Source organism: Thermobia domestica, chromosome 2 (assembly GCF_964235325.1).
Source record: "Thermobia domestica chromosome 2, izTheDome1.hap1.1, whole genome shotgun sequence".
In the NCBI taxonomy this organism is placed as follows: domain Eukaryota; kingdom Metazoa; phylum Arthropoda; class Insecta; order Zygentoma; family Lepismatidae; genus Thermobia; species Thermobia domestica.
The window spans coordinates 80790534-80818411 of record NC_137455.1 but is presented as its reverse complement, the minus strand read 5'-3'; the positions used below and the strand labels follow the sequence as shown (position 1 = coordinate 80818411).

General features: G+C 35.3%; 2 protein-coding genes across 6 annotated transcripts in view; one reads left to right on the top strand and one right to left on the bottom strand.

The window, feature by feature from the left end:
- Fbxo42 (F-box protein 42) overlaps positions 1–26529 on the bottom strand; it is a 41364-nt gene extending 14835 nt beyond the window's left edge. Inside the window, exons 1-5 of the mRNA XM_081742891.1 lie at positions 26181–26529; positions 22824–22955; positions 20955–21166; positions 17021–17196; positions 11364–11494 (exon numbers count right to left, since the gene is read on the bottom strand). Coding sequence (XP_081599017.1) covers positions 11364–11494; positions 17021–17196; positions 20955–21166; positions 22824–22955; positions 26181–26340 — 811 coding nt within the window. The 5' untranslated portion in view covers positions 26341–26529. The remainder of the gene's footprint in view (positions 1–11363; positions 11495–17020; positions 17197–20954; positions 21167–22823; positions 22956–26180) is intronic.
- Positions 26530–26691: 162 nt separating this feature from the next.
- The window catches only part of LOC145673308 (uncharacterized), a 529331-nt gene continuing 528144 nt past the window's right edge, over positions 26692–27878 (top strand). For 4 of the 5 annotated variants that reach the window (XM_081742911.1, XM_081742924.1, XM_081742905.1 and 1 more), the window contains exon 1: positions 26692–26848. The gene's annotated coding sequence lies outside the window, so the exon portion shown is untranslated. The remainder of the gene's footprint in view (positions 26849–27878) is intronic. The other variant, XM_081742918.1, reaches the window with a different exon arrangement.

Genomic DNA, 27878 nt, shown 5'->3' with positions numbered 1-27878 from the left:
GACTTAAAATTTAAATTAAAAAACAAAAATATACATATAGTGCCTCAGACCACTTTCTTTACTGATTCATCGAAAGTATCTCCGTAACTCGTCTTTATTATACTAAGTAATACTCGTTTTAAGCTACTTCCAGTAACTTTGAACGACAAGGACACGAACAAAGATACATCGAGAACATATACAATTTCAAAGGATTTCCCACCGGGAATTGAACACGGGAACGCGAGCACTGAACTAGTTGAGGCACTGATGGCGTGGGTAAATGAAAACTTGAATACCACCCACCATGACCCTCCACCAACCGTGACCTTCTCGGACCCACCACCCACAATGACCCACACTGACTCACTACCCACCGACCTGCTTCGACCCACCACCTACGAAAACACATCATTATCAACTCTGACATACGATACACAGCCTCTTCTCTACTGACTAAAGAGTTTATACTTGTAATTATAAAGCCAGGTTGTGAAATTCTAACTAATCGGAGTTTGAATTTTTATGGTCACTCGCTCAAGCACCGATCTGTTACGATAGCGGTGGATCTGACCTTTAGGATATAAAATGGTAAAGTGTTTGTCATGGGCCAAATTTCGATGAATTTCAATTAAATTATCATGGTATAATTATTTCCTTGTTGAATTATCGATATTTTTCAGTGGAAAAACGCATGAAATTTGAAAGTCCAAAATCAAGGTAAGTAGACTAACGTGCAGTCCAAACTTAAAATTTTCGTGTAATTAAGCGTACATTACAAATTTTATGTCTATTTTTCTCACAACACTGCTTGATTGCCCTGTGCACTAAGCGCTCCATATAATAAACATAAGCTTCAGCAATTATTATAGTAGAAAGCGTATGGTTTCTGTTTCTTAATTTGTTTCTCATTTAATATCGATCATTTTCAATTATTTTTACAAACCAACCCACTACCAATTTTGCATATATAGAAAGTGCCACCCCCCACTCATAAAGAAGAATTTTAAAATATGCTATGAGACGTTGTGTTCATTTTCAATAGAGAGTTAATATACTGAATTTCAACTCCGTAAGTTTAACGGCTTGTGAGATACTATTTTTTTTCTTCCGCAAAAATTCGGATCCCCACTACCCTCTGAAGATATTATTATAATGAAAGTGATATGATAACATCCCAGTTTGGATTAAGGCATAACTATATACCGAAAGTCATTACAAATATCAATGTCCAAAAATGCCTGAAGTTCTTTTTTTCACTTATAAGGAGAAGGCAGACTTTGGTAAGTGAACTTCGGGGTCATTTTTTGCGAGTTGGTAGTGCACATTTAAAGAATTAATATTGCAAACTGGAAGAGCGCAATGGCCAAAAATAACAGAAAAAACGTCTTAAAGTTTTCTACTCGCTGCATATATTATACGACGCACAAATTTGTCAAGTGTCGGTGGGGCAAAGTGAGGAAAATCTTTGACTCATGAGTAAAGGGTTCCAGGTTCGATTCCTGTTCGAGTCATACACCTTTTTTTCTTTTTTGCTTCAGCCAATAAAGTAGCCATTTGTAACTATAAGTAAAATATTAATTCACTATATGTGTATAATGAATAAAAGAATAGAAATTTTCAAAAAACACTTGCAAAATCTTTCAATGCTCCATGTTAACTACGGTAGGAACAAAATTTAATCTATTCTGTAAATATTGTTCCCGCAGTCGTTGTGTAAAAAATGTTCTTGACGCTTCGTGTCTACATCTCTAGACAATGTGCGAATTACAAGGAGAATGAAGAGGAAATCTCCTTTGGTTATAGCAACATCCAGTATTAGCAAAGGGGATTTCCCCTCAACTCCTTTGTAATTCGCAAATCGTCAACAGATGTAAACATGAAGCGTCAAGAACATTTATTACACAACGACCGTCGTAACAAGTGGTGTATTTAAGGGAGGGTGCTTCCGGGCTTAAGCCCCCACCGAAATGTTATTTACTATATTAAAGTAAATGAAATATCTTGGAGAATTTTCACATTTCCAGGACTAAAGTTGGCAAAGCCCCTTCGAAATAAAATCGTAAATACGCCACTGGTCGTAACCATAATATAACTCGTGATATCAGTATATTTACGGAATAGATTAAAATTTGTTTGGCAGTTGACATGGAACATTGAAAGATTTTACAAGTGATTGAAAATCTCTATTGTTTTATTCATTATAAACATATGGTGAATTAATATTTTACTTATAGTTACAAATGCCTACTTTATTGGTTGAAGCAAAACACAAGAAAAAAAGGTTTGACTCGAACGAGAATCGAATCCAGGACCCTTTGTACTTCAGTCGCTGATTCTTCTCACTCTGCCACGCCGTCACTTGATAAGTTTGAGCGTCGTACGATATATGCGTCGAGTAGAAAACCTTAAGATGATTTTTCTCCATTTTTGCCCATTGCCCTCTCCTAGTTTGTAATATTAACTCTTTAAATGTGCACTACCACCTCGCAAAAAATGGCCCCGAAGTTCACTTACCAAACTCTGCCTTCTCCTTGTTAGAGTTACTCATCTCAGGTAAGTAAACAGAAACAAATGAAAAAGGAAGGGTAATGGAGGCCTTGAAAGTAAAACGTAGACAAATTTACCAGTGTTCAGAAGCATATTTTTAAGGACGCTCGACACTAGCAATAGGAGCTAAATACGCGAATCTTAGTTGAAGTTACCCGTTTCTCGCCATCTACCATAAATATAGTAGAAATGAACTACCTATTGCTGTCGGTCTTCGTGGCCGAGACTGCTAGCACAACTGGTTAGTAATTATAATTACTTTTCGCGTGGGTTCAAACCTGCCTCAGAGAAGCTTTTCTAATTCTTGTATTTTATTTTTTATTAAGTTTCCGTAACACGATTTCCATTAAAATATGATAAATAATACTCAAAAAAGTGATTTACTTACGTTACGCGTGCAGTTTTGCTACACGAATCCATAGTATAGGTAGTAATAATAGAAGTAGTAACAACGGGTCAGAAGCCCCGGAGGGCTCGTTTGTTCCAGCTTGACTGCCATGATATTAATTTAACCTCAGCTGCTTCTTCAATTTTTTTCTTCTTTAATTCCAACAAAGTGACAATTTTCTTCTATTACTATAATACACAATACATACACTAGAAGGTTTGGATAATCGCAAACTGCAACCAATCAGAAACGTTTAATTAGTTCCTATGGCTAGGGTCGAGGGTGAAATAAAAATATACTGTTCAGAAGATACTGTCTACAATGAAGTAAGTAGAGTGGGTCGGTGGATCGCAGTGGGTCACATGCTGTTGACCCTCGACCCACTGATCCACTCAGAAAACTCGATCCACTGACTCACTCCAACTCTGATCTGAGGGTGGGGTGGGTACTTGGTTCGTTCCCACAGGAAGTAAGCTTGAAGTGGACAACATCGTGCTCTCGGGACACTCCAATTTCCTCCCATTTTCTCCTTCCACTAATTTGCAAATCATAATTCACTTGCTTTAATCATGGTCTCCCTTAACCTAACAGGTATAATTGTGGAACATTAAACGCAAAAATCACGAAATATCAAAAATGCTAATAACAGTATGTCAGAAGTGCCTAAAAGACATGATGAGTTGGAACGAAACTTTGTGTAGGGACAATACGCAAAAAGGAAACGAATATTTGTTTTTTTTTTTATTATTATTATTTTCTTCGGAAAAAAATGTTTTAGAGTGCAAAAGCCCCTACCCAAAATTGTGAATGTTGACGCCCTAAAGGCAAGTACTGGACTGAAGTGAATGTAATTGTGCACACATATTGTATACATAAAATGAGGCAATATGTGTTTCGTATTTTCCTTTATATATATATATATATATATATATATATATATATATAAAATTCAAACCTTTGATTACGAATTATCTAAAGTGCTAATAAGTATGCGTCGGAAGTGCCTAAAGAAATGAAGGATTGCAACGAAACTTTTGTAGGGACAATACGCAAAAAATAAGCAAACATGTGTTTTTAGCTTGTGCGGAGAAAGTGTTGGGGCCAAGGCCTCTTCCGCAAAAAGTAAATATTATCGTAGAAGTACGGGAAGGAGTGGATCGAAGCAATTAAAATTGTGTGTAGATATTGTATATGTAAAATAAGACAATTCGTGTTTCCCAATTGTCCCCATGTAATCTATTTCGTAAATATATTGATATCACGAGTTATATTATAGTTACCACAGTCGTTGTGTAAAAAATATTCTTGACGCTTCGTGCCTACATCTGTTGACTGTGAAAATTACAAGGGGGATGAGAGGGAAATCCTCTTTCGTAATACTGGATGTTGCTATAACCAAAGGAGATTACCCCTTATTCCTCTTCTATTAAGCGGCGAAACTCTGTCTCTAATATTGGGAGGGGGGAGGACGGATAAGACCATTCTCATATTTTTTTAAAGCGATGTTCAAAATATTTATTATGTTGAAAAACAATACTGTGGAGGATCAAGGGAGCAGAGTTGTCTTCAACATTGTGAGTCGGGCAGATTTGAGGCTTATTCTGGGGGATATCGATTTAATCTCATTTTCCTTTATGGCAATCGGACACAATTCATCACATTTCTCAAAAAAACATTTCAAATCGGATTATTGGGGACACAATCCCTCAGTTCCAAGATTGGAGGGGACATGTCTCCCTCATCCCCCTGTACCATTTGTGCCAGTGCTTGCAATACACACACTGTGAACAGATATAGACACAAAGCACAAGAACATTTTTTACACAACGACTGTGGTAACCATAATATAACTCGTGATATCAATATATTTACGAAATAGATTATATTTTGTTGCCAGTTCCCATGAAATATTGAAAGACTTTACAACTGATTTGAATATATCTATTGTTTTAATTCATTATAAATATATGGAGAATTAACATTTTGCTTGTAGCTACTAGTGGCTACTTTATTGGTTGAAGCAAAAAAAAAAAAAAGTTGACACCAGCGGGAATCGAACCCGAAACCCTTGGACTTGAGTCACAAATGCTTCTTGCTCTGCCACGCCGTCACTTAATAAATTGCGCAAAGTATGACATATCCGGCGAGTCGAAAACTTCAAGATGCTTTTTTGAGCTCTCCCAGTTTCTAATATGAACACTTTAAATGTTCACAATCACCTTGCAAAAAATGTTCCCGATCTTAATTTACCAAAGTCTGCTTACTCCTTGTTAGTGAAAAAAAGAACTTCAGGCATTTTTGGATATTGATATTTGTAATTGCAATAATACGGAGATACTTTCGGTGAATCAGAAAAGAACTTATCTGAGACACTATATGTCTATTTTTTTTTTTTTTTTGTTTTTAAATTTAAATTTGAAGTTTCTCGATTATAGTATTTTATCATAATAGAAATCAGTGTGTTTCGTCGTTATCGTAAACGTGTACAATTTGCTTCATAAATGAGTGTCTTTTGACTCTTAATTAACAGAGAAGTCTTAGCGTAGTGGCGTGAGCATTCGTTTCGTGATTCAGGGGTCCCGGGTTTGATTCTCGCCGCGGTAAGTTGTTTTTATGAACTACAATATTCATACTTCTGATGTGTAATAAAATGAAAAATGCTCAATTTCTTTCGGTCTTACAAGTTATAGTGGAGACGGCTTTCTTCATAGGGGAAATACTAGCAAAATGACGTCACATGACTGTCCACAACCTTGATTCGTACTGTGGTGAAAACGTAACGTGTTTAGCAAACAATTCATGAATACGACCTCTAAGGGTCATGCTTAGGGCCTAGTATGAGTCATAAATGTGTCTGAAACGATATTGTTTCCAAGCAATTATTCCTAACGTCTTCCACTATTACTCCTACTGCTAGAAATAATCATATTTTCGTTCGCCATTTTCAACACGTTCCATATATCCGTTCAACCAAAATTTGTAAATCGAACTATTTTTCCTTTTTTATGTATATTTTGTTATAATATAAATATAACGCATACATAATCCAAAGTCTTTTAGCCAAAGAAAGTGTATTACTATGTATAGTGGTGAAGACAAATCCTACTTAATTTTTGTTTAGGCATCCGAAGTTTCGATATTAATGTTGTCCAGGAGCTGACACCTTCTTTCTCCCCTCTCATTTCCTTTCGGACACTAATTGCTCTTATCCATTCTCTATCACTATCTCTCATCCTTTCTTTTTCTTTTCCTATCAACTTCAGTACGCTTATTTACACTGCAATAGGACGTAATATTGAGGTTTTAAATTTTCAGTAATAATAATAATAATAATAATAATAATAATAATAATAATGGTATTAAAATTTTTAAAGTTGCCCTAAAATTAGGCAAAACTTAGAGATAAGTCGGGATTTCGGGAGGGTGTCTGGAACTCCAGGACACACCTGTGCAACTACCAAAATTTTAAACCAAAGCGTTCCACTGAAGTTTCATGTAGAAAGTATTCTACTGTACGTTTTGAAGAAAATAACTGAATATCACTGAACAGTAAGACATATAATATAACTAAATTTTAGGATATGCAGAAGTAATTATAAAAGCTTTGCTACAAAAATACCTATACAGACCATAATAAATTCAATGAGCTCCGAAATACAAAGTAACAAAATAGCGTATAAGATTCAGTCTACAAAGCAACTGTTACTTAAAGAATAGACAGACACTATTTCGAGAATCGAGATAAAACGAGAAATGTTTACAATACTTTTCGCCTCGTCTCGATTTCCGTCTCCAAAGCGAGACGATAATTTGAGTTAGCCTTGTCTTGTCTTGAATGTAAAATGTTAACTCTCGTCTCAGTTTTGTTTATTTTGTCTCACACACGAGATGAGAAATTCCTCTTCTCGTGAGCAACACTAAACAAAACCGAAATATTGTTGTCAAATGTTACATTTCTGGTTGTAATGTTATGTCCTGAGCGATAATAAGCTCCTAACTTTTAATCTTCTATGAGATAATAATAATTATTATTAGTTCATTATTATTATTATTATTATTACTATTATTATTCCTGAACATTTGATAGTGCAAGTATTAAAACATCCGAGTATTCAAATATCAGAACTAAATAAAATGCGTGTCACCGCCGATCAATCACCATCAAAAATTCTAAAGTAAAAAAAATGTACTGGTTCTTCGTGGATCTGATTCGATTCGACTGCCTTCAGATTACTTACTGGTCGAGCGCCCTGACCACTTAACCACAATTACTACGCAGCAATTGATTTGCCTTTAGTTAGTTTACGAATATAATACACGCGCCGTATTGGATTCAAAATAAGGGAGTTTTGTATTTTTCTAAAAAAAACTCTGTAATGTTGATAATTTAGTAAATACAGTGATATAATGCCCTCGGAGTCAATTACATATTCCTGTGTTCTGCCAATCAATCTGACTATTAACAAGCTACTGTTCTGAACCGAAAAGAAAGGGGTCTTTATTTAGGTGAGAAGAAATAACGCTTTAGATGAGTGGTTTGAATTGTAGTTTTCTAATCTGGCGGCCCGGTTTCGATTCCCAGCTTCGCCGTTTACACTTTTTAAAATATTTCATTTACAAGGCTGAGCTCCAGTTGGATGCTGCCAAATGTAAGATAATCTCCAGTGGAGAAATTCAGCGATGATGTAATCCTGAAAATAAAGGAAGGGAAAATGAATGGAGAAAACGAGTTACAGAGTTAATTCTGCTAATGGTTCTATATTTGATATTAACTGTCAATTTCATGCATTTTTAACTTGTTGTTTAATGACACTATATTCTCCCCTTTTCTCTTTGTCTCAATGTGTAAAATTTCACAAGTATTATACCTATCATGAACCCTGTTATATTTGCAAGTTAACGGGAAAAAGGCCTACTTTAATACGGTTAAGTTCTCCAACTGTTTGAGTGTTATCGAATTTTGCATTTTTAGCATTTACAAATAAATTACGAATAGTTATCATTTTCAAAAATTATTTAACGAATAATGAAATCAACAATTTCTTCTTTCGAAGTACTATTACGTATGAATCAGTAGCGCCGGAACCTAGGAGCTCACGCCCTGTTAGACTCCAAAATTTTCATTAGGGGTTGGGTTCTTTCCCCCAAATGATCCATCCATACTTTTAATTGATTTGCAGGTAGGACTACTGTTAATATTTTCAAAACTCAGTGCAAAGCTTTGAGTTAGTTAAAGAAAATAACCTACCATATGTACCGCATGATCTATCCGTACGCGGATATGTTTTACGTGTGTATCATACAAAAAGTACTGTGAGTACAAGTATCCAAAGACTCCCTTTTGCCATTATGTCAGCCAGCGTTTCGCTCCACTTCTGCACGAAAACACTCTTTATGATTTGTGCTTTTAACAGTTGAGGGCAACTTCACGCTGTTGTGCTAGCTACTACCAGGCGTAATTAATCTTGAAGCAGGCGTTAGTTGGGTTGTCTATTTCACGGATTTTGTATCTCAAGAATTTCTGTGGCCCGCTGTACACAGACACACAAACAAAGAAACAAACAAACAAACAAATAATTATTCAGCAATTATTTAAACGTGTTTCTTTTCTTCCGTTTTGTATTTACACTCGTAAAAACAACACTGACACGTTATTGCTTATCATCTGTTTCCTCATCGACATCACTATCCTTTCCAATTTTTCCACTTTTGATGGCCAAATACACACAAAATACACATTCTTTACAGAATCATGACTAATGAGATTAACATTTTTTGGCAAAACTCCATCTAATCTGGTCAAATCTAAGACGCTCCTTGATTTTGGAGGCAAAAAAATCGACAAAAATAAGCGCCTTAGAATCGCGTAAATATAGTATAAGAAATTAGTGTTATAGGACTTCCATTACAAGACAAGTGGAACAGAAAAATTGAATGACACTTTCTTCAGAAACGGCTAGGCTCTCTACGGTTTCATCATTGAAGACTACCTCTGAAGACTCATATTTATCAATATTTTGCTCTAGATTATTGTGATTTTTACTTATGTCGTCATGCAGCAGAGGCGTCGGGATACTATGAAAATGGGACATGAATCACTACTGAGTTTGGATTCGAGATACTGCACTTCAAGCAGGGTAGAATCTACCACTACAAACATAAAAGTAATTCCTTTAACCATGAATTTGATTCTGTCAGTCATTCTTCATTTTTTCAGACTGATATGTCGTTTCATTACAATGCTCTCTCCATACAAAACTGACTTCACAATTTGAAGACACCGTTCCTTGTGAACACCGAAGTTATGAAAAACGTCCTGAACATTGCTACCAACTTATCTATTCTTTCTAGTGCGATAGTGTGTTCCAACCTAATATCAGGTTTGCTTACTTAAGAAATGCAGGGAAGATTACTCAGGAAATTAAAAACGCAACAAACTTTACATTGTCATAACAAACTAATGTTTTCATTTTATGTACAATACTGGGAAATATAAAATACGAAAAAGCTTTGTAATTTTTCATACTGGAAATTGCCTCCACAACTTTTCATACTTTTTAATAACTGCATATATATTATTGAGAACATTGTAAGAAGGCAATGTCGACTTGAAAATAACGTAGTTCTTCATTCTGTACGCATTAATGATTTTAATATTAACTTAAAAATGTATTTAGTCTACACTGCTATAGTTTCAAGACTCAATTTATATTTGTGGAGTGTTAAGAAATAGTATTCCAGTTGGAAGAGAAAGACACATTAAAAATGTAAGATTTCAGCAGCTCATTAAGTTATTCAAGATGCACATCTGAAAGATGTCAGTGTGACATCAAAATTATCACAAAAACTCAAATACCCTAAGTTACGTAATTTTGTTGATTCTTTATTAATTTATATTCTTATGTTCAATAATGATCTCTGGATCACTCTAATGATGTTTTCGATATGTGATTATTGCTAGGACACTGTACTGGTATCGTGCAAAGAATTTCTGTTTGTAATCGCACAGGTTTGTAACTATGATACCATATATCTTGGGATCGTCACTTGTACCGTCAAATTATATATTTCCTGGCATTAGTTCCTCTTAAATTGCAGACGCAAATAATGCTCTTCCCACCCGGTGATTTACATTGGACTATAACGGTATTTCGGACAATTATCACTCGTTATCATCAAAAACGTACTAATTGGCCTCACTTTATGTGTAATACATATAGCTTCCTAAAGTTTAAAAAAATATTGCATTTTTATCAGTAATATCTCTCTAAAATCCTGTAAACTTCATTAGTATTGATGAGTGGTTCAAAAATATATAGTACACCATTTAATTGTGAATAATTCTCAAGAATTGACGGAAACGTCTCAGTTTTGGTAATGTTATATTTTAATGTTCTCTTAGTATATTCCATCCCGATAATTGTTTCATTTTCTTCTCTTGTGTAGGTAGCGTGAGTGAAGCAACATGGCTGCAAGGTTGATATTTGAAGAAAGGAAGGCGGTCTTGAGGTGGCACACTAAATACAAAACCATTAGTGAGGTATAACGACAATGACGGGATGAATTCGGAACACACCACGGACATGTTTAACAATTGTCCGAATTCGCGATAAATTTAAAGCCGACAGTAGTCTCACAGATGTGCACAAAAACCATTTTGGATGACCTGTCACAGCAAGTCCTGCTAAATCCAGTACTATGTTACAATTCAATCGCTCACGTAGAATTCTGTGAGACAAAGTGCCTGTGAAACAGGTATGAGTCACGAAGTCTTTATGGGAACGCGAGGTTTTACCTCCAACAAAATGGTGTCCCACTCCACTACCATGAGCTTGTCAGGGAATGAAAATTTACCCGAACGATAGTTAGGTCGAAGACATTTGTCCAGTATCCCATGTTCTCCAAACCTTATTTCTCTAAACTTTTACTTACGGCGGACCGTCAAGAACGTTGTTTATGGAGAATAGCCTCGTATACTGCATTGCATACGAGCAGCTATCGAACTTGGCATGTTGTAGTTGGTAGTTCGTGAAGCATCGCCAGTGTATTGATTCTAACGGCCAACACTTTGAACACATAAATTAATATTCTTTATCACACATTGCAATGCAATAACAGAATGTTAAAGTAAAAACTACCAAAATTGAGACGTTTCCGTAAATCCATTTGAGAGTTATTCACAATTAAATAGTATATCTATATATATATAATACTCTCTTCTGGAAATAAATAACTGAGGGAATTAATATACACAATTCATTGTGGATGTATTGAAAAAAATATATATTTAAGTTATTATATCGCATTGGGCGTACGACATTAAAACATAATCTTTTTCGTTTAATCCTGAATGACAATTTTTTATATATTACTTTGACAGCTAACAGAAAAAATAAATTTAAATGGATGCGAATTTATGGGAATTCCAGATATAATTATCACTCACCTATAACAAGGGCATGCCGATCATCTATCTGAATTTGTGATTGTCCATAACGCGAATGAGGTTTGTGCTCAGTCGTTACTTGTTTCACCCATGAATGGTTTTCTAAATTGAAACACCAAACATCGTTTGTGCTGAAAAGAAAGAAATAAAATTAACCTTCCTTTCATGTAATAATACCACAATTTCTTCTACAATGGAAGATAAATTATCATTAAAATTTAGCAATAATATTATTTTGAATCATGCCATCTTTTATAAATCAAAGATGCCTGATGTGAAGAAACAAAGAAATTAGATTAACAATATTATGTAGTTACAATTTTGAATTTATGTTTGTCGTTAAAAACAAAAGGATTTTATGAACACTCACTTGTTAATTACTTTATATTATTGTAGTATCTCTGTCTTTTCTCAAATACTAACACGAACTTTAAATGAACTGAAATGAAATCCTTAAGATTTACGTCCCATGGTTATGCCGGGTAGGCTAAAAGGAGACGGTGATGATGAAAAATGAATGAAATGGTGGAATGAAGAAAGTTGAAGGAAACAGAAGAACCCCGAAAAAACCCACGCACACGGTGTTTGTTTATCACAAAGCTCACTTGGCGCAAGCTGGGATCGAACCATGGACCCAATGCACCAGAGGTGAACGCTAAGCTACCGTGGCCGCTTCAAGCAACTGTATTTACGAGGGTTGATCACAAAGTAAGGTTACAAAGCCTACAGTGAAACGTGTATATACTATTTCATACAACCAACAGATAGTACATATATTTGGTTATTTTTCGACATAGTCTCCATATCGGTTGAGGCACTTGTCGCATCGTGGGATGAGTTTGAAAATTCCCTCCTGGTAAAATCCTGCCCTTGCATGTTCAGCCATAATCCCATCGGAACAAACCTTCCGGTACTGAAGAATATAGTGCACCATGTGACGAATGCTTCCGAACATTCCCCATCAGATGCCGTAACATGATCCTTCTTTGTCCTAAATCAGCTGCTGCACGCGAGCTGTGTTTAAATCTGTAGATGCCGTGTTGGGTCAGCCACTGTGGTCATCGTCAGTGACGTTTCCTCTACCAGTCGTCAACTTTCGACACTATTCTGCAACATGTTAACGAGACATTACACTAGCGCCATAGGTGGCTGAAACTCTGCACAGCTGCTAACTTCACGTATTAAAATTACCGCACACTCCTCATTCTTCTATAACAGATGAAACTCTAGAAGTATCGGCCTTGTAGTCTTAGTTTCTGATCCTCTCTCGTGTATATAGTTACCTTGATTTGAATGCAATTTCTTTTACATTTTTCTTCGAAAGTCTATTGCATTTGTCTCATCTTCTGGTAAATACATTCTTTTTTACTGTTTTTATGATTTTCAGTTGAAAGAAACATATTTGTGTAATATGGGGGATGAGGGTGAAATAGCGTCTTCCTTTATTGAAAAAAAGGAAAAAGAAAGGAAGTACACCGAACAGGTCTCGTTGTGTTAGCCCTACGGCAATAATGCAATCGTAATACGTAATGTACATCTCAACAGTTTTAAGACACTATCGTAATCATTGTGTACATATTTTACCAGGGCTAGGCAGAATACACTATTTTTTCGTATTCTTCAGATGGCAATGTCCATGGAGCAGTCAGACTCCTCATCTCTGATGACACTTTAGCGCCTCCAGAAGCTACAGTGCTAGATGCATTACGTAACAAACACCCTACACACAGTCATACTTTCACACCCCCTGCACTCATTGACAACGCTCCAGTCGTCCTTAGAGTTTCTGTCAAAGAAGTACAGAAAGCTCTTCGATCCTTCTCTTCCGGCTCTGCAGGAGGTATGGACAGTTTACGCCCTTCCATTCTCAAGGATCTTTTGCTGTGCCAGGACATCGATTCTAGAGACCGTCTGTTAAGCACTATCAGTGATTTTCTTCACATAATCCTCACTGGAAACGTACCTACAGAAATTAGACCAATATTTTTCGGAGCGTCGTTTATAGCGTTAAGGAAGAAAAGTGGTGATATACGCCCCATCGCTGTCGGTAACGTTTGGAGACGGCTTTCAGCTAAGATAGTATGCCAAAGAATTAGAGAACCGTTATCTACTTTCTTGTCACCACATCAGTTGGGAGTGTGCGTTCCTTATGGCTCAGAGGTTACAGCCCATGTCGCCCGACTGTATTATTCTCATCCCCACAAACAAGAGAAAATTTTCTTGAAATTAGATTTCCGGAATGCATTCAACGAAATCAACAGAGACTCTATGCTTACAGCCGTAAAAACGCACTTCCCTTATATATATACCTTCATACATCAGTGTTACTCACAGCCTAGTCAACTATTTTTTGGTGAAGATATCATACTCTCCCAACGAGGTGTTCAACAAGGCGACCCCCTAGGACCTGCTTTATTTGCGTTAACACTTCACTCTATTGTCAGAAGTATCAATACAGAGTTAAACATTTCGTACCTCGACGACGGGACTATAGCTGGAGACAAGGAAGATGTCCTCGAAGCTTTGTCAAAGATTCGTACTCAATCTCATGACATTGGATTACAGCTCAATTTCTGCAAATGTGAAGTCGGTTTCCTGGGAGTCTCAAACGAACAGGCTAACACCCTATACTCCCTTTTCAACGAAGTTGCACCTGGAATTCAACTTATATCATCCGACAGAGCCTCCCTTTTAGGTACAGCGCTACACACTGATACTCGACGCATTTTGTTATTGGACAAGATATCTAAATTAGATCTCTTCTTCACTCGCCTATCTAAGATATCTACCCACTCAGCTTTTTATCTCCTACGTGCCTCATTAGCCATTCCTAGACTGTTATATTTCCTTCGTAGTTCTCCATCCTGGCATGAGACAGATCTTTTGGAACAATATGATGAATCCATCCGACTTGGCCTAGAATCTCTTCTCAACTGCTCCCTCACAGATAACTCATGGCTACAAGCATCTCTCCCTGTGGATCACGGAGTCTAGGAATTCGTCGAGCCCTTGACTTGGCTACTCCATCTTTCCTTTCATCCATGTATAGCTCTATGCCTTTGATCACTTCTCTTCTTCGCCAGGATATTTATCAGGATTCAGAAGCTGAGATAAATAATTGTATCTCCCAGTGGATATCGTGCGGCGGCTCGATCTACCTGATTCTGATAAGAGAAGTTTTCAAACTTCATGGGACGCTCCTCTTATAGACTCCAGATTATCTTCTATTCTTCAGTCCTCCACCAATCCTGAAGATAAGGCACGTCATCCTGCTACTTCTTCCCCTGAAGCAGGTGCCTGGTTACAAGCTATCCCATCTTCATCCCTAGGGCTGCATCTTCCCGACAAAAGTTTTCGAGTCGCTTGTGCGTTACGTTCGGGAGCAGATGTCTGTGAACAACACCAGTGCCCTGCTTGCAGAAGTTTAGTGGATAAGAAAGGTATACATGGCCTATCATGTGTTCACAGTGCTGGTAGATACTCTCGACACTCCACTGTTAACGATCTCATTATGAGAGCCCTCATCTCCTTTGGAACGCCTTCCGTGAGAGAGCCAATGGGGTGTAGTCGCTCTGATGGCAAGAGACCTGACGGAATGTCTTTGGTGTCTTGGAAACGAGGGAAGGCTTTAATATGGGATACCCTAGCCCCCTCTAATCTTCTTTCATCTTCCACAAAAGCTGGGACGGTTGCAACTCGCAGAGAATATGAAAAGAGACGAAAATATAACAACCTCTTGGACAAATACCACTTCGTCACCATAGTCATTGAAACTTGTGGGTCCTGGGGTCAGGAAGGTCTAAACTTCATTAATGAAGTTGGGCACCGCATAACTATTAACACAGGAGACACCCGAGACTCATCCTATCTTATACAAAGAATAAGTATGGCTGTGCAAAGAGGAAACGTAGCAGCGATGCTAGGAACTCTCCCTCCGGGAAAAGCTTTGGACGAAATTTTCCTTTTGTAACCACTCTCCTCTCACCAAACTCTTGCAATTGCTACTAGACGAAGAATCAACCATTTTCATATATTTTCATATATTTATAATATTTAAAATGTAATTGGCCCTAGGACCGTTCCTTGTGGCATTCACTTCGAAAGTTTCCAATTTTGGACAGTATATTTTGTTACATAAATAGCTACAATCCTCATCAAATAATAAGTGATAATTAATAAAAGTAATATTTATATAACGTTCTAAATTAGAATATTGACAAATAAACTGGAAACATTATATGTAAAAAGAAATAATAATAAAAAAAAAAATACTTGGTAATTATTAAAAAAATGGAAAATAAATCTATAAATGCAAACTATGATTCGATTGCCATTTTTCTTTAGTGCTGCCAGTAAAATATTTTTGCTCAAACTCTGAAAACTATTTCAATATTCAATAAGGGTTACGTGAAGCTAACAAACTTTACAGTTGATTCTAGTAACAACAGAATAACTTTGTATATTTCATCTAATGTATGTTTTAAAAATATTCATTGTTGTCAAAATAAACTATTTTTTCGTTAAAAAAAATGAAATGTTCATTTTCCAATGCTCTTAAGCTACGCTTTCTTCAATGGAAATAAATACTACCTTTCAAAAATTTTTGATCTATTCTGTGTATTTTACTTCATGTTTTATGTCTTTACACCAACTATGAAATGAGCTATTAACGTTTGGAAACATCTCTATCAAAATTATATTTCATTCAAAAAGTCACCTGGGCTCCAACGGGGATGGATTGCAGAATGGACTGGACTCTCAAAGGTCGAAACACTAGGTCGAAACACTTTCCACAAATTCCCTTTCAATATTTGTTAAAAACCCAAGAACGTGATTCGATTTAAAAGTAAATAATCTTTTTACTTTATATTATTTGATACGAAACAGGAGTATCTCGAAATAACCTACTGAACGCAAGTGTTAATCCACAACCAAGCCCACATACAGCCCGAATCAGACTGCTTCCCAACTGAAAATTTACCATTAAGCTTCAGTAACTCGACCACACAAACAGTATAAATCCCACAACAACTTTACACCGACTACATAAAGTATATGAAAATATATATTACATCTTCTGCAGGAAAATATTACTATGACTCTGATCTTTGAAATAAAAATGTGCTTGTTAGAAAGACATCTTAACATAAATAACATTTAATTCTTTACTATTTTATTTTATTTATACAATGCCTATTTTAAACAATGACAGAATTGTCTTTTTTCGACTTGTTCTGTTAAGAAGTAAACGCAAATCTTTTAATCAAACTAATTGGTAAAGATTAAACAAAGTAATTTTTAGCTTTTAAGATATTACCTCGATTGAAGAGGCGATAGAAACTTTAGTGTCGAAGTAATCAGTCATACTGATACTGCTGAATCAAAAATTTGGCTGTATAAAAATCGAAAAAAAGCATTACAGTCAATTATTAAATTTAGTGGAATTGTGCTGAAGTTTCCAATTATTGCAATGTTCTCCCAAACATTTTAAATGACATAAAACAGATTCGTCAGGTGGATTTACATTTTTTTCCCGAATTTTCATATTGTTAGATGTTTTATCTTGCAGAGTTTCTGGTCATCAGTACACATGGTTGTATTTTGAGTAATACAGCTCCTAAAATTGTCCGTGCATTCACATATAAAGTAAAACATACCTTCCATATTGGCCCAACGATCCTTGTTTCTGTAAACCACCAAATACCACCATCCACTCCCCATGGACTGTTGCTGAGTGTCCAGCTACGGGAGGCGGTGTAGTTCTTGTGGTGACGCAAGTCCACCGATTGGACACAACACTATACACATGCAACTCATTAAATAGTCTCCATGCCTATAAATAAATGAATAATACTAAATTGAAAACTAGTAAAACAAATGTTAGGAACTGAGAAGGATACTATTACCAATATGTTGTTTATAACATATCTGTAGTAGTTACAACTACTTTGGAAATTACTGTTTAATTTTTTTTTTCTGTTTGATATTTGCTTAGAATAATAATAATAATAATAATAATAATAATAATAATAAAAAACAATGCTATTGACAATATTTTCAAACTGAATTCTTTATCGATAATAATAATAATCATCATTATTACTGAATCAAACTGTCTCGTACATTTAGCAGACGTTACGACAAAACTAGCCAGACCAGATTATAGAGCTGAGAAACCGAGACATTTTATCGAGCAACTGGACACCTTCGGAAATTCAATTAAAATGAAAACCTCAATCAATAATATCCATTTTGATTGCAACTACCCTATAGTTGTATTGTACACTTCAAGTTCCTCAGCCTGACATTACAACCATAAAAAAGAAGTTGAGTTGGAGATGAAAAAATTCAAAATGACCACAAATTTTTCTGTTGTGAGAAAGTAGGATTCCAAACCACTAAATACACTCAGAACCCTCTTAACAGCAGGAAGCAGAGGCAACCATCTAATTTTGATGTTCAGTTTGAAACTAAAACCGCATAAAAAATATTTAAAATTTTCGAGCAAAATGACCATTTTTGGTTTTTCCAGACTCTGTGAAGCTTTCGTTTTTCCGCAGATATGCCAAGACGATTAAGCATTGAGGAAAGAGCAAAATTGCAGCAAGATTTGAGGTCTGGCAGTCTGTAATTCAGATCCAACGGTTGTGGGGGGCAAACTGTTCTGGATGCAAGAACAATTAAAAACTGCCACAGAAAATTAATGACTACCGGAAGTGTCCTGGACATCAAGAGATCAGGTATTCACATTGAGAGAGATATTCGAGCGAAGCCCTTCAAAATCAACAAGGCGGGATGCAAGAAAGCGTGGTATTACAAGCTATTCTGTACGTGCAATTCTCAACAAAATGTTACAATACAGACCACCGAAGCCTCACTATGTCCACAAGTTGTATCCAGATAATTGCGATAGGCGTGTTGAAATTTGTGACATGATGCTCGCATAGCATGAAGATCACTCACACGTGCTTGAAAAAATTATGTGGAGTGACGAAGCTCTGTTTCATTCCATGCGAGCATCATGTCACAAATTTCAACATTGATTTTGTTTTTCAACGTTAATCGTCATAATGATCATTATTGGGCAGAAGGTGATCCCAAAGAAACCGTTGAAAAAAAGTACAGGGCAAACCGTAAGTGAGTGTGGTGTGGCGAGACATTCTCCTTGCATTATTGGATCCTATCTGTTGAGAGACACTAAGAACGCTGAAAGGTACCTGTAAATAGAAACTTTTGTATAGTCTACAATTTCTGAATAGGATGAGTCACATGAACTGTTATTTATGCAAGATGTAGCTTCTCCTCATTACCCCTTGCCTGTAAGACAGTGGCTTGAACGCTTAGCAGGAGGTTGGATAGGTCGCCGGGGTTCCACACAGTGGCAAGTGCGAAGTCCAGATCTCAATTCATGCAATTTCTTTTTATGGGGGTGGGCTAAGGAAGAAGAGTATTCCAGCAAAACACAAACTGTTGGCGATCTTGACAATAAGATCCGTGAGGTCATAAGTGGTGTTCCTGCTGGTCTTGAGGAAGGTCGTAGCAAACGTACCTGTTCGTTTGAGATGATGTCTGGAAAATACTGGAAAACACAGCACACATTGAGCTGTAACTTTTAGAAAGATAATGTAGATAATGGTATGTAATAAACTACATGTGTCAAAAAAAGGAAAAATATTTAAAATATGGAGTTATTTTCCGCCCATCTGGTATAATACGTATTTAACCCACAACACAATAACTAACCTCACTCTATGAGGTTATAATCAAGACAATTTCTTCGCAAGATGTGGCCAATCCAATTGGCCTGCCTACGAAATATGCTAAAAGCGTCTTCCGCTTTAAAACCTTTTTAAAACATCTTCGCTTGTTACTCTCCCTCCGTATCTTCTTCACCTGACTCCAACACCACATTTTGAAGCTCTGTACATATTCCCTCTAAAACTTCCGTAATGTTAAAGTCTCCGAACTACACAGTCCAATACTCCATATATAGCATTTGACTAATATTAAGCTTGATAATTACATAGAGAAATATAATTTACTTAAACGTCCATTTGTAACTGTATGTTTCCGCTTATTCTGCTAACTTTTTCAAAAAATTCCTTTTCATCTTCGTAGACAATAATACTGAACACGACAAATAAGAAGTGTTTAAGAATGAACACTGTATAATTTTTCATTTTACTTCAAACATACTGTCACTATAAGTAATACCCTTCCATGGCATTCTGTATTGTACTTTATGAAACCTGCAAATGGACTCCGCGTATCATATAACAAAAGTCGAACTTCTATTAGCTGAGAGTAGTAACCATATGAATGTGGAGTAGTAATTATTTACACTTATATATTAGATAAAATCTTCGCAGTCATATAGGTAACTCAATACAATTTTATCTTCAACCAAGAAACTTAAGTGTATACATCATTGATTGCCCCTTCCCCCTTCCCCCCTCTGCAGTATATCTGTTCTATTTTGAGGTACAAAATAGAGATAGCCTTTAGTATGTTTTAATAGTATGATACATACATAAATATTTCATATTTTAATTTTCCCAAGTTAGAAACAATTCATCGTGTTTTTATACTCTTTGACACAATTATCTTCGAAATAAAATCTATCCGCATAAAAGAATACTATCTTAAACGAACAGATCTTAGCAACAAAGTACTTTATTTTGTTGGTTTGGAGTTTAGTGTACCTTTTCAGCTGAAACTGTATGCGATGTGGATCTACAACTTAACGCGCCATATGGATAATGAAATTCAACAGAGAATCGAACCCTGGACTCCACAAAGATGGAAACGCTAACCGGGAGCAGTTTAATGTAACTTTTCAGCACCGAGAGTGTATGAGATGTGAACCTACAATTTAATGTAGGCCTAGTATTCGGATAATGTGATCCAGGCGGGAATCGAACCCAGGTCTCCACATCAAAAGAGTAATAGCTAGCTACTTAATTATGAGCGAGCACTTACTGTATTTTTGTGTGGAATATAAGTACGAGTAATGAGCAAATGATTTTATTTTACGGTTTCCAAAAATGGTTGTTTCTGAAACAGTTAATAAAATACATATCTCAGAAGGTATAGAGGTAAAATTACTTGTTTCTTATATTATTTTCTTAGTATGTTACTAAAGAATAAATATGTATAGTTAACAATATTAATAACTAATGTACTCGTTTATGTATTCATTATATAAAGTATTATAAAATGACATATCGCACAGCCACCGTTCAAATTAATTTAAATAAAGTACTTCAATATTTTGTACTAGCTCAAAATTCCTCCACTTCTTCTGTCGCACTTGTGAGGTAGACATACTGTAAGTTTGCGAAGAAAAGAATCTGCATATGATCGTCCTAATAATATACGTGATATTTCTCGAGAGTAATTTCACAATAAATGTACATGTGATTACATAAAGCGTCACTCACAAACCGAACAGTAATGGAATTGAAATTACAGAATTATCGACACTGATATTATAACTTAATATTATCGAATATGGAAACTGAACTAATGAATTCTTACAACAAATATTATTGGATCTCAAGTTCATTTTGACATGTCAAATTGGAAACTCACTTGATGTAAAGGATAAGGCGACGGGTGAGTCCAACCTCCAAATAAATACAGCTCATCTTTGTAACACACAAGGGACGCACATGCCTTTGGTGATGGGTATGTTCCCATCGTTAAGGGTCTCACCCATTGCCTGGATGTAAGGTTTAATTTCCAAAGATCATTAAACGTTGTACTTGTGGATGTGCAGCCACCAAATACATACATTGAATTATCTGAAAAAATGTAAAGTTAATCGATTACGAAGTACAATATTTACATAAAATTGTTATAATTACGCAAAACATTATCACGACATTTTAAAGAGCAAATTTCTTTATATATATTTCAAATTTTATTAAAATACAAAACAGGAACAGTGTTGCCACATGTATCTATTGTACACCAAGAACAAACTAAATTTCTAGGCATGATACTAATCAAGTACAATAAACAATAATGTTTTAATAAAACTTAAACAATAACTTTGTTATGTGCTGCCTATGCATATTACTCCATACGGTCTATCATTAACGCATACTTCCCATCCTTATTATTCTGATTTTATTCTTTTAATTATCTTCAATTCTATTTCTTTTTGCAAAAGTCCTTGACTTGTACATCCCACAATATATATAAAATAAGAAGCGAACGTCATATCAATATGGCAGTCATTTTAAACACATGCGCCGACTTTTCCAACTTCATTTGCCATTCCGTCTACTTTCTATACTTATTTACTTCTACGAGGTCGAGCATTGAAATAGTTTGCTGTCGAGTAATGACCTCAACATTTGCCTTATACGACTTAAGGGAACAACACGGTATTAAGTCTAGAAGTATCTACGTCTGAGGCGGGTGCGCTACTTTGTATTCGGAAAAATACTCCATCCATTGCACGGATAATCAAGTCAAATTGAAAATAATACATACTAATGACGATCCTTCAGCAAGATAAAGTACAAGGATTATCACTATTGAAAATTTCAACAAAACGTAAAAATTTACCAGTGGAGGTTTTTGGGATTTCATTTTGGTTGAGATCATCCCTGGTATGTATTATTTTGAATTTGAAATTATTTTCCGTTTAATGGATGGGATATTTTCTAAATGTTAACTTTCATAACTCAATAAAACAAGAACAGATTTAAAGAAACAAACAAAAAAACATAATACCCGATATATATTAAAAGATCTCACTTGCTTTTTATTTATTTATTTAATAAAAATAATGGCCAGCGCTACGTTTTCCAGAGAAGTAACCGGTTATACGATTACACACTTCGTATTTCTATAGGGAAGCTTCTACAATGGACATATATTACCTTACATCAGTTGTTTCGACCTGTGAGAACGATCAATCTGTCAGACAGGTCTATCAACTAATGAGAAACAGTTTTAATGCTATTCTGATGCATATTCAGTTCTACTAAATATGACTCCATTTTTATGTGTATTCTTTTCTGCTTACTTCATTTACTGTTTCATCTTTCTTTTTTATTCTCTGGTATTCTAAACCCATTACGTCTTTATTTATTTTTCTCCATTTATCTTATTCAATGGATTTCTTCTAAGACTAGTTCAGGGGTTACGTTGTTCGTATAGCTCAATTTCCGTTTAATGGAAAGGGCAGACTTCAAAGATTGCCTCAACTTTCATTTGACAAACGTGGATGACTAATCTAGAACGATCCAATTTGTACCAATGTCGAACTTATCCAAAAGAAAATAAAGCTCAGCATATTATACACTGTCATGAAATGTACATATTATATATATATACCCACACCCACACACACACAAACTTCAATAGCAGCAATTTATTTCTATGTGCTGAACGAAAGAGTGAATATTAAATATTTTCTTTTCTACAAGTAAATCTCGGACAACATACCATAGCAACAGGCTGAGTGGGAATACCGCTTCGTTATAGTTGGTACAATTTCCACAGGTGCTACGTGCTCCCATCTTACATTAAACTCCGTAATAGCTTTGTGTAAGCTATTCTGCATATGTCGTATAACACCTAAAAAAAAGTTACAAGAAGCATCAGAATATAGTACTTATTTATTAATTACCAATCAATCACATGCAAACCCACAATCTACTTAAATACTCTCAGCTCTAGTACCGGAAGTCTGTTTCCAAAATGTTAGATATGAGATAATCTGAAGCTTTAAAATATGTAACACTCTTGCGAAAATTAGAAAAGTTAAAATTTACCACATTTAAATTATCTTTGACCCCCATAGCACAACATGCTGCGATCTGCGATGTGATCGCAGAAAATTTGCCGCGCCTGTACAGAAAAATTGCCAGAGGAAAAAGATAATAGCCAACAGAAAAGTATAAAAACATGCCTGCTATGTGTAGATGTCTTAAATGCACGGACGAGGCATAAATACAATTTGTACTGTATTTTATGTCGCGTAAAGCATATTTTAATAATCAGAAGTGTTTCTTCTGCAGAAAATTTTTGACTTACAAAAGCTCATCGCAGAAAGACAAAGAAAGTTCTGCCATCGGGTCTTTGACAAATTTAATATCATCTTTAGTACTGTTACACAAGTTCATATTTTATATAGGATTTCTATATATTATTTATAAAAAAGTAACCCTTAATTGTGCAGAAAGCGTATTACTTACAGAAATGTTGCATAAAGCACTGAAATCAGAAAACGCCTTGTTTCTTTTACTTTATACATACATACACAAGTGTTCAATATGGGAGTTTTGTTAAAAGTATCACTAAATGTATTTCTTTGACAAGGGTTATGTGGTAGAGCAGCAATATGCTGAACCTCGCCACCTTGAATAAAGCCTTTTTTTTTTTCGATTAAATTCAACTTAATTTCTTTTAATTGTTTACCTATTCTCCATTAAAATCATGCTTAATCAAGACGCTTCGTTAATCCGTAATATATCTTAAAATTGAAACCATGAATCAAAGACGATACTAACCAGGGTGGAGAAAATTATGATTTTTTTTAAAAATCATTTTGTTGATTATTTTTATTAAATCGATTTTTGTTGATTTTTTTTATCTACCTCGATTTTTTTTTTATTTAAATCAAATCTTTCTCCTCGTATAATACAAGATGCGAACTGAAGAAAAAACACTAAGAATTAGTATTAAATGTTAACTATGTTATTTAAGTGAAAGTATTAGGGTTGAATTTTGAATTAATCCCCAATGGTTAATCTATTTTAACCCCAAACAATGTTTCTTAAGCATTAAGGAAAAAGTACTGCAACGTGTATCAACGTGACACTTTCTTTCACAAAAGTTACTTATATTCGGTAGGGTCATATTTTTAATAAATCGGAACTAGCTTGCGGCACGAAATATATACAAAACACGTAAATTTCACCTTAAGTTATAAAATCTAAGAATTTTTTCCCGTCCCGTCCTGCTCTGAACTAGAACAGATAAGAAATCCTGCTTGTAGTAACCACCTCGCATAAGTTAGTGAGTGTTCTTCGCACGAATATACAGCAGACTCTTGTTAATTGAAATCGACATAATTAGAAATACTGGATAATTCGAACAAAAGTTTATTCTATTTAAGAACTGTATTGGAAAGCAGTAGAAATCAATGATAAATCAAACTCAAACCTTCTGCGGATAATTTGAACTAATACACCACAAGAATCTTTATTTTTGATAGCAAACAGAAGAATGCAGTTTCAAATGGTTTTCAATTATCCAAATATAGTAGTGGGGAAGAGTAACAAAAAAGAGGACCCCACGATAATAAAGAACATGAGGACGAGATGGGCGTTAAAGTAAAGAAACGGCGCTTGCCAAACCCATTTGAAAATTTCGAAATTGTTGAAAATTTAAGAAGATTCATTGACTGTCAACCAAACGTTATTACTATAACTTCAAGCAATAAACAAAACTGAAGATTCTGTTGATTATGTGAAAACAAATAATTAAAATTCTTTCTAGTGTATGTGGTTTTGTGTATTAATTGAGTGTGTTTTACTGTATTTAACAAGTTTTGTAAACTACGTGTGAAATTCATGTGCGAGAAAATGTTTTTTGCGGCATTGGAATACGCAAATAATATACTGTTTTAAGCCAAAGTTTATATTATTATTACGCACAGTGGTTTTGTTCGCTTCATTTTACGTAATTAAATGCATGGCATTACGTATTTAGAATCCTCGATATTTCGAAAGAATGACATTTAGTATCTCCCCCAACTCTTTTCATGGCTCCAGAATTATCTTGCTTTTGTCTAAATTGTGATACAGGTAGAAAAAAAAAAAACGGGGGATATAGTATACGTAAGACCGTCTGAGTTCCAGAAGAAGCTGGACGCTCATACTTTTAGGGATTATTCATTGAGTATCTACGAACTTAGAAAGGGGGTAACAAACCCACTTTCATTTACTTATCCACTGATACGAAAATAAAAAAGAACGTACCTTTGCCCTTGTACTTTATATGCTATAGCGCATTACATTATATGCAACAAGGATTTTGGTCTGCATCACGATATAAATTTAAAAATATTTAACATTTTTCGAATCGAAATCAACAAAATTTATTCTAGAAAGTAAAAATAGAATGTTAAGCACATATAATGAAGACAATGCAGTGATTTAATTTGGTAACGTATAAATATATAATATGAAGTATCCTCGCGCACGGAAGACAGGGGGTTCTCATGTATACTATTACCAAAACGGGCCCTGCGGGGCTTCTAACCCCCTTCGCTTGCTCAGCTATATTTTGTGAAGTGAGTAACACCCCTTGATCTTATATGCGCAAGATTGGGGAGATACTAAATATCAGCCCTTCGATTTTTTTATGTCCCCTTACAATTCAAATTTTAAAAAGTCCGCTGTATATTATATAAAACGCTGCATTTATAATCATAACGGTTATGCCCTCCGAAAGTTAACCTGTACCGAGTAATGCAATGTCACCCATAAAATGCTATTTTCGGAAGTATTGTCTAAGTGGCTGAGTATACATGTACAGAATTTCTAGCACGACCCATATTATAAAGCAGCACCTATACAGTTTCTTAGATACGAAGTATTCCTTTACTAATAATTTTACCGGTAGAATTATCATTTTTCATGCAAAGGTATTCTCAATCTGCAATGTTTAGATTCACAGATGTTAGTACAACTATTACCTCACACCAAACTGGCCAGTTAATCACAACATAAAATATGTAAGAGGTTACAGTTTATTACGAGGGAAAAATACAGTAGGATTTCCCAGCAAACCAACCTTTGACAGTACGCCACCATCTTCTACACACTAGCATACATTGCTGTAAGTCTTCATATGGTGAAATAAGACTCAGTATGTACTCCAACACTTCATCTGGAAGATCATTTACTGTGATTCTAGAATTATGTAAAACGCACGAAGAACAATGTTCATCCATTGCCCTTTAGTTCTTATTCTTGTTATAAGTCCACTAGCTTTGAACACAATCCCCCCCAACAAACCATAAATTCTGACACAACACCCACGTGCGCCTAACCTTACTCACTTGCGTTCTTACCCCATCTTGATGTTTACGTTCTGATCTAACGAAATTTTCGCCATCTAGAGAATAAAATCGGAAATGTGTATCGGCTGCTAGAATGTAAACTGTAAAATCTGCGTATAAAGAGAGAAAAATATTAGAATTAATTTCGTGAATCGAATAATTCGAGTAATTTTAAAAATTTTTCCTTAACTATTAATGAACAACAATATATCAAATAAAGTAACCAACTATTTCCACTCTTATCTCCTTCCATGAAAACATGCGACTAGCGTAGAGCGCGAGTTACAAAGTTACGAATCGTTTATTTTGTTAATTTATACACACGTTAGGCATGTTTTCTCGTGCATTAATTTTGTCGGTAAAATCTTAGTGAAATGTGTTTAGAGTGAAATTATAGCATGTAAGTTTAGCTTCCGTACACTTTTTTTCAGATAACTATAACTACTTCAAATAAGCAGACGATCATGACTGAAGGGTTAATTTTTCAAATGTAAACATAGTGCAATCAAATAAAATGCCAATTGGTTTTATGGTATTATGAAAGCTCTATAATTCTGTAGTTAATATATTGTGACCCTTTTCATAATATGAGAACCTTTATGACGACTTAAAACATATTCAAGAATCAAATGTCTATACTCGTATTTATTGCATAGTGTAAGTTAACCGGCGAAAGGAAGATTTTGAGTTCATGTGTACTACACGCACTACCATTGATTAACAAAATTAAATCTGTGGTCGTCTTGCAGCTATGAAGTACAGGAATGCAGTAGATCCTGTTTGAGTGTCTATTTACTTACTTTACTATATCAATATTTTGAGATTATAAAACGCTTTTCTTTTACTATCCTTTCCTCGCTGTACATGTAAACGTATTTCTGTCAATATTTCTAATATTTGTAACACAGTAACCAGTATTAGGTTTAATTTCGTAGCCAGTTCGCTATCTAATAGTAGTGTTATTTTAAATAATAAACATCTAAGATGCCCTCGTGTTATATAGCAGGTAATATCCATCTTCAGAATTATTTTGTTTGTGTAATTTCCATAATTGGAGGTATCAACAGCAGAAAATAAGGGAGCACGGTGGCTCAGTAGTAGGGCAGTTACCCCTGGTGTGTGGGAGCCCTGGTTCAATCCCTACCCAAATAAGGGATGGCATTTAGTATCTCCCCCAACTCTTTAATTTGCCTATTTTATGTCGAGAACAGAACCCAACCAATCCCTGCGGGGCTTCTAACCTGTTCCTACTGCTGCTACTACTACTTAGATTGGGGGAGATACGTACTAAATATCAGCCCAAATAAGTTTATGGTGGACAATATCGTGTTTGTGGGTTTCCTCGGATACTCTCGTTTCTTTCCACATTCCCATTCTACCAATTTTTTCATCATCATTCACTTAATGATCCATCAGCTTAAACTGAAGGG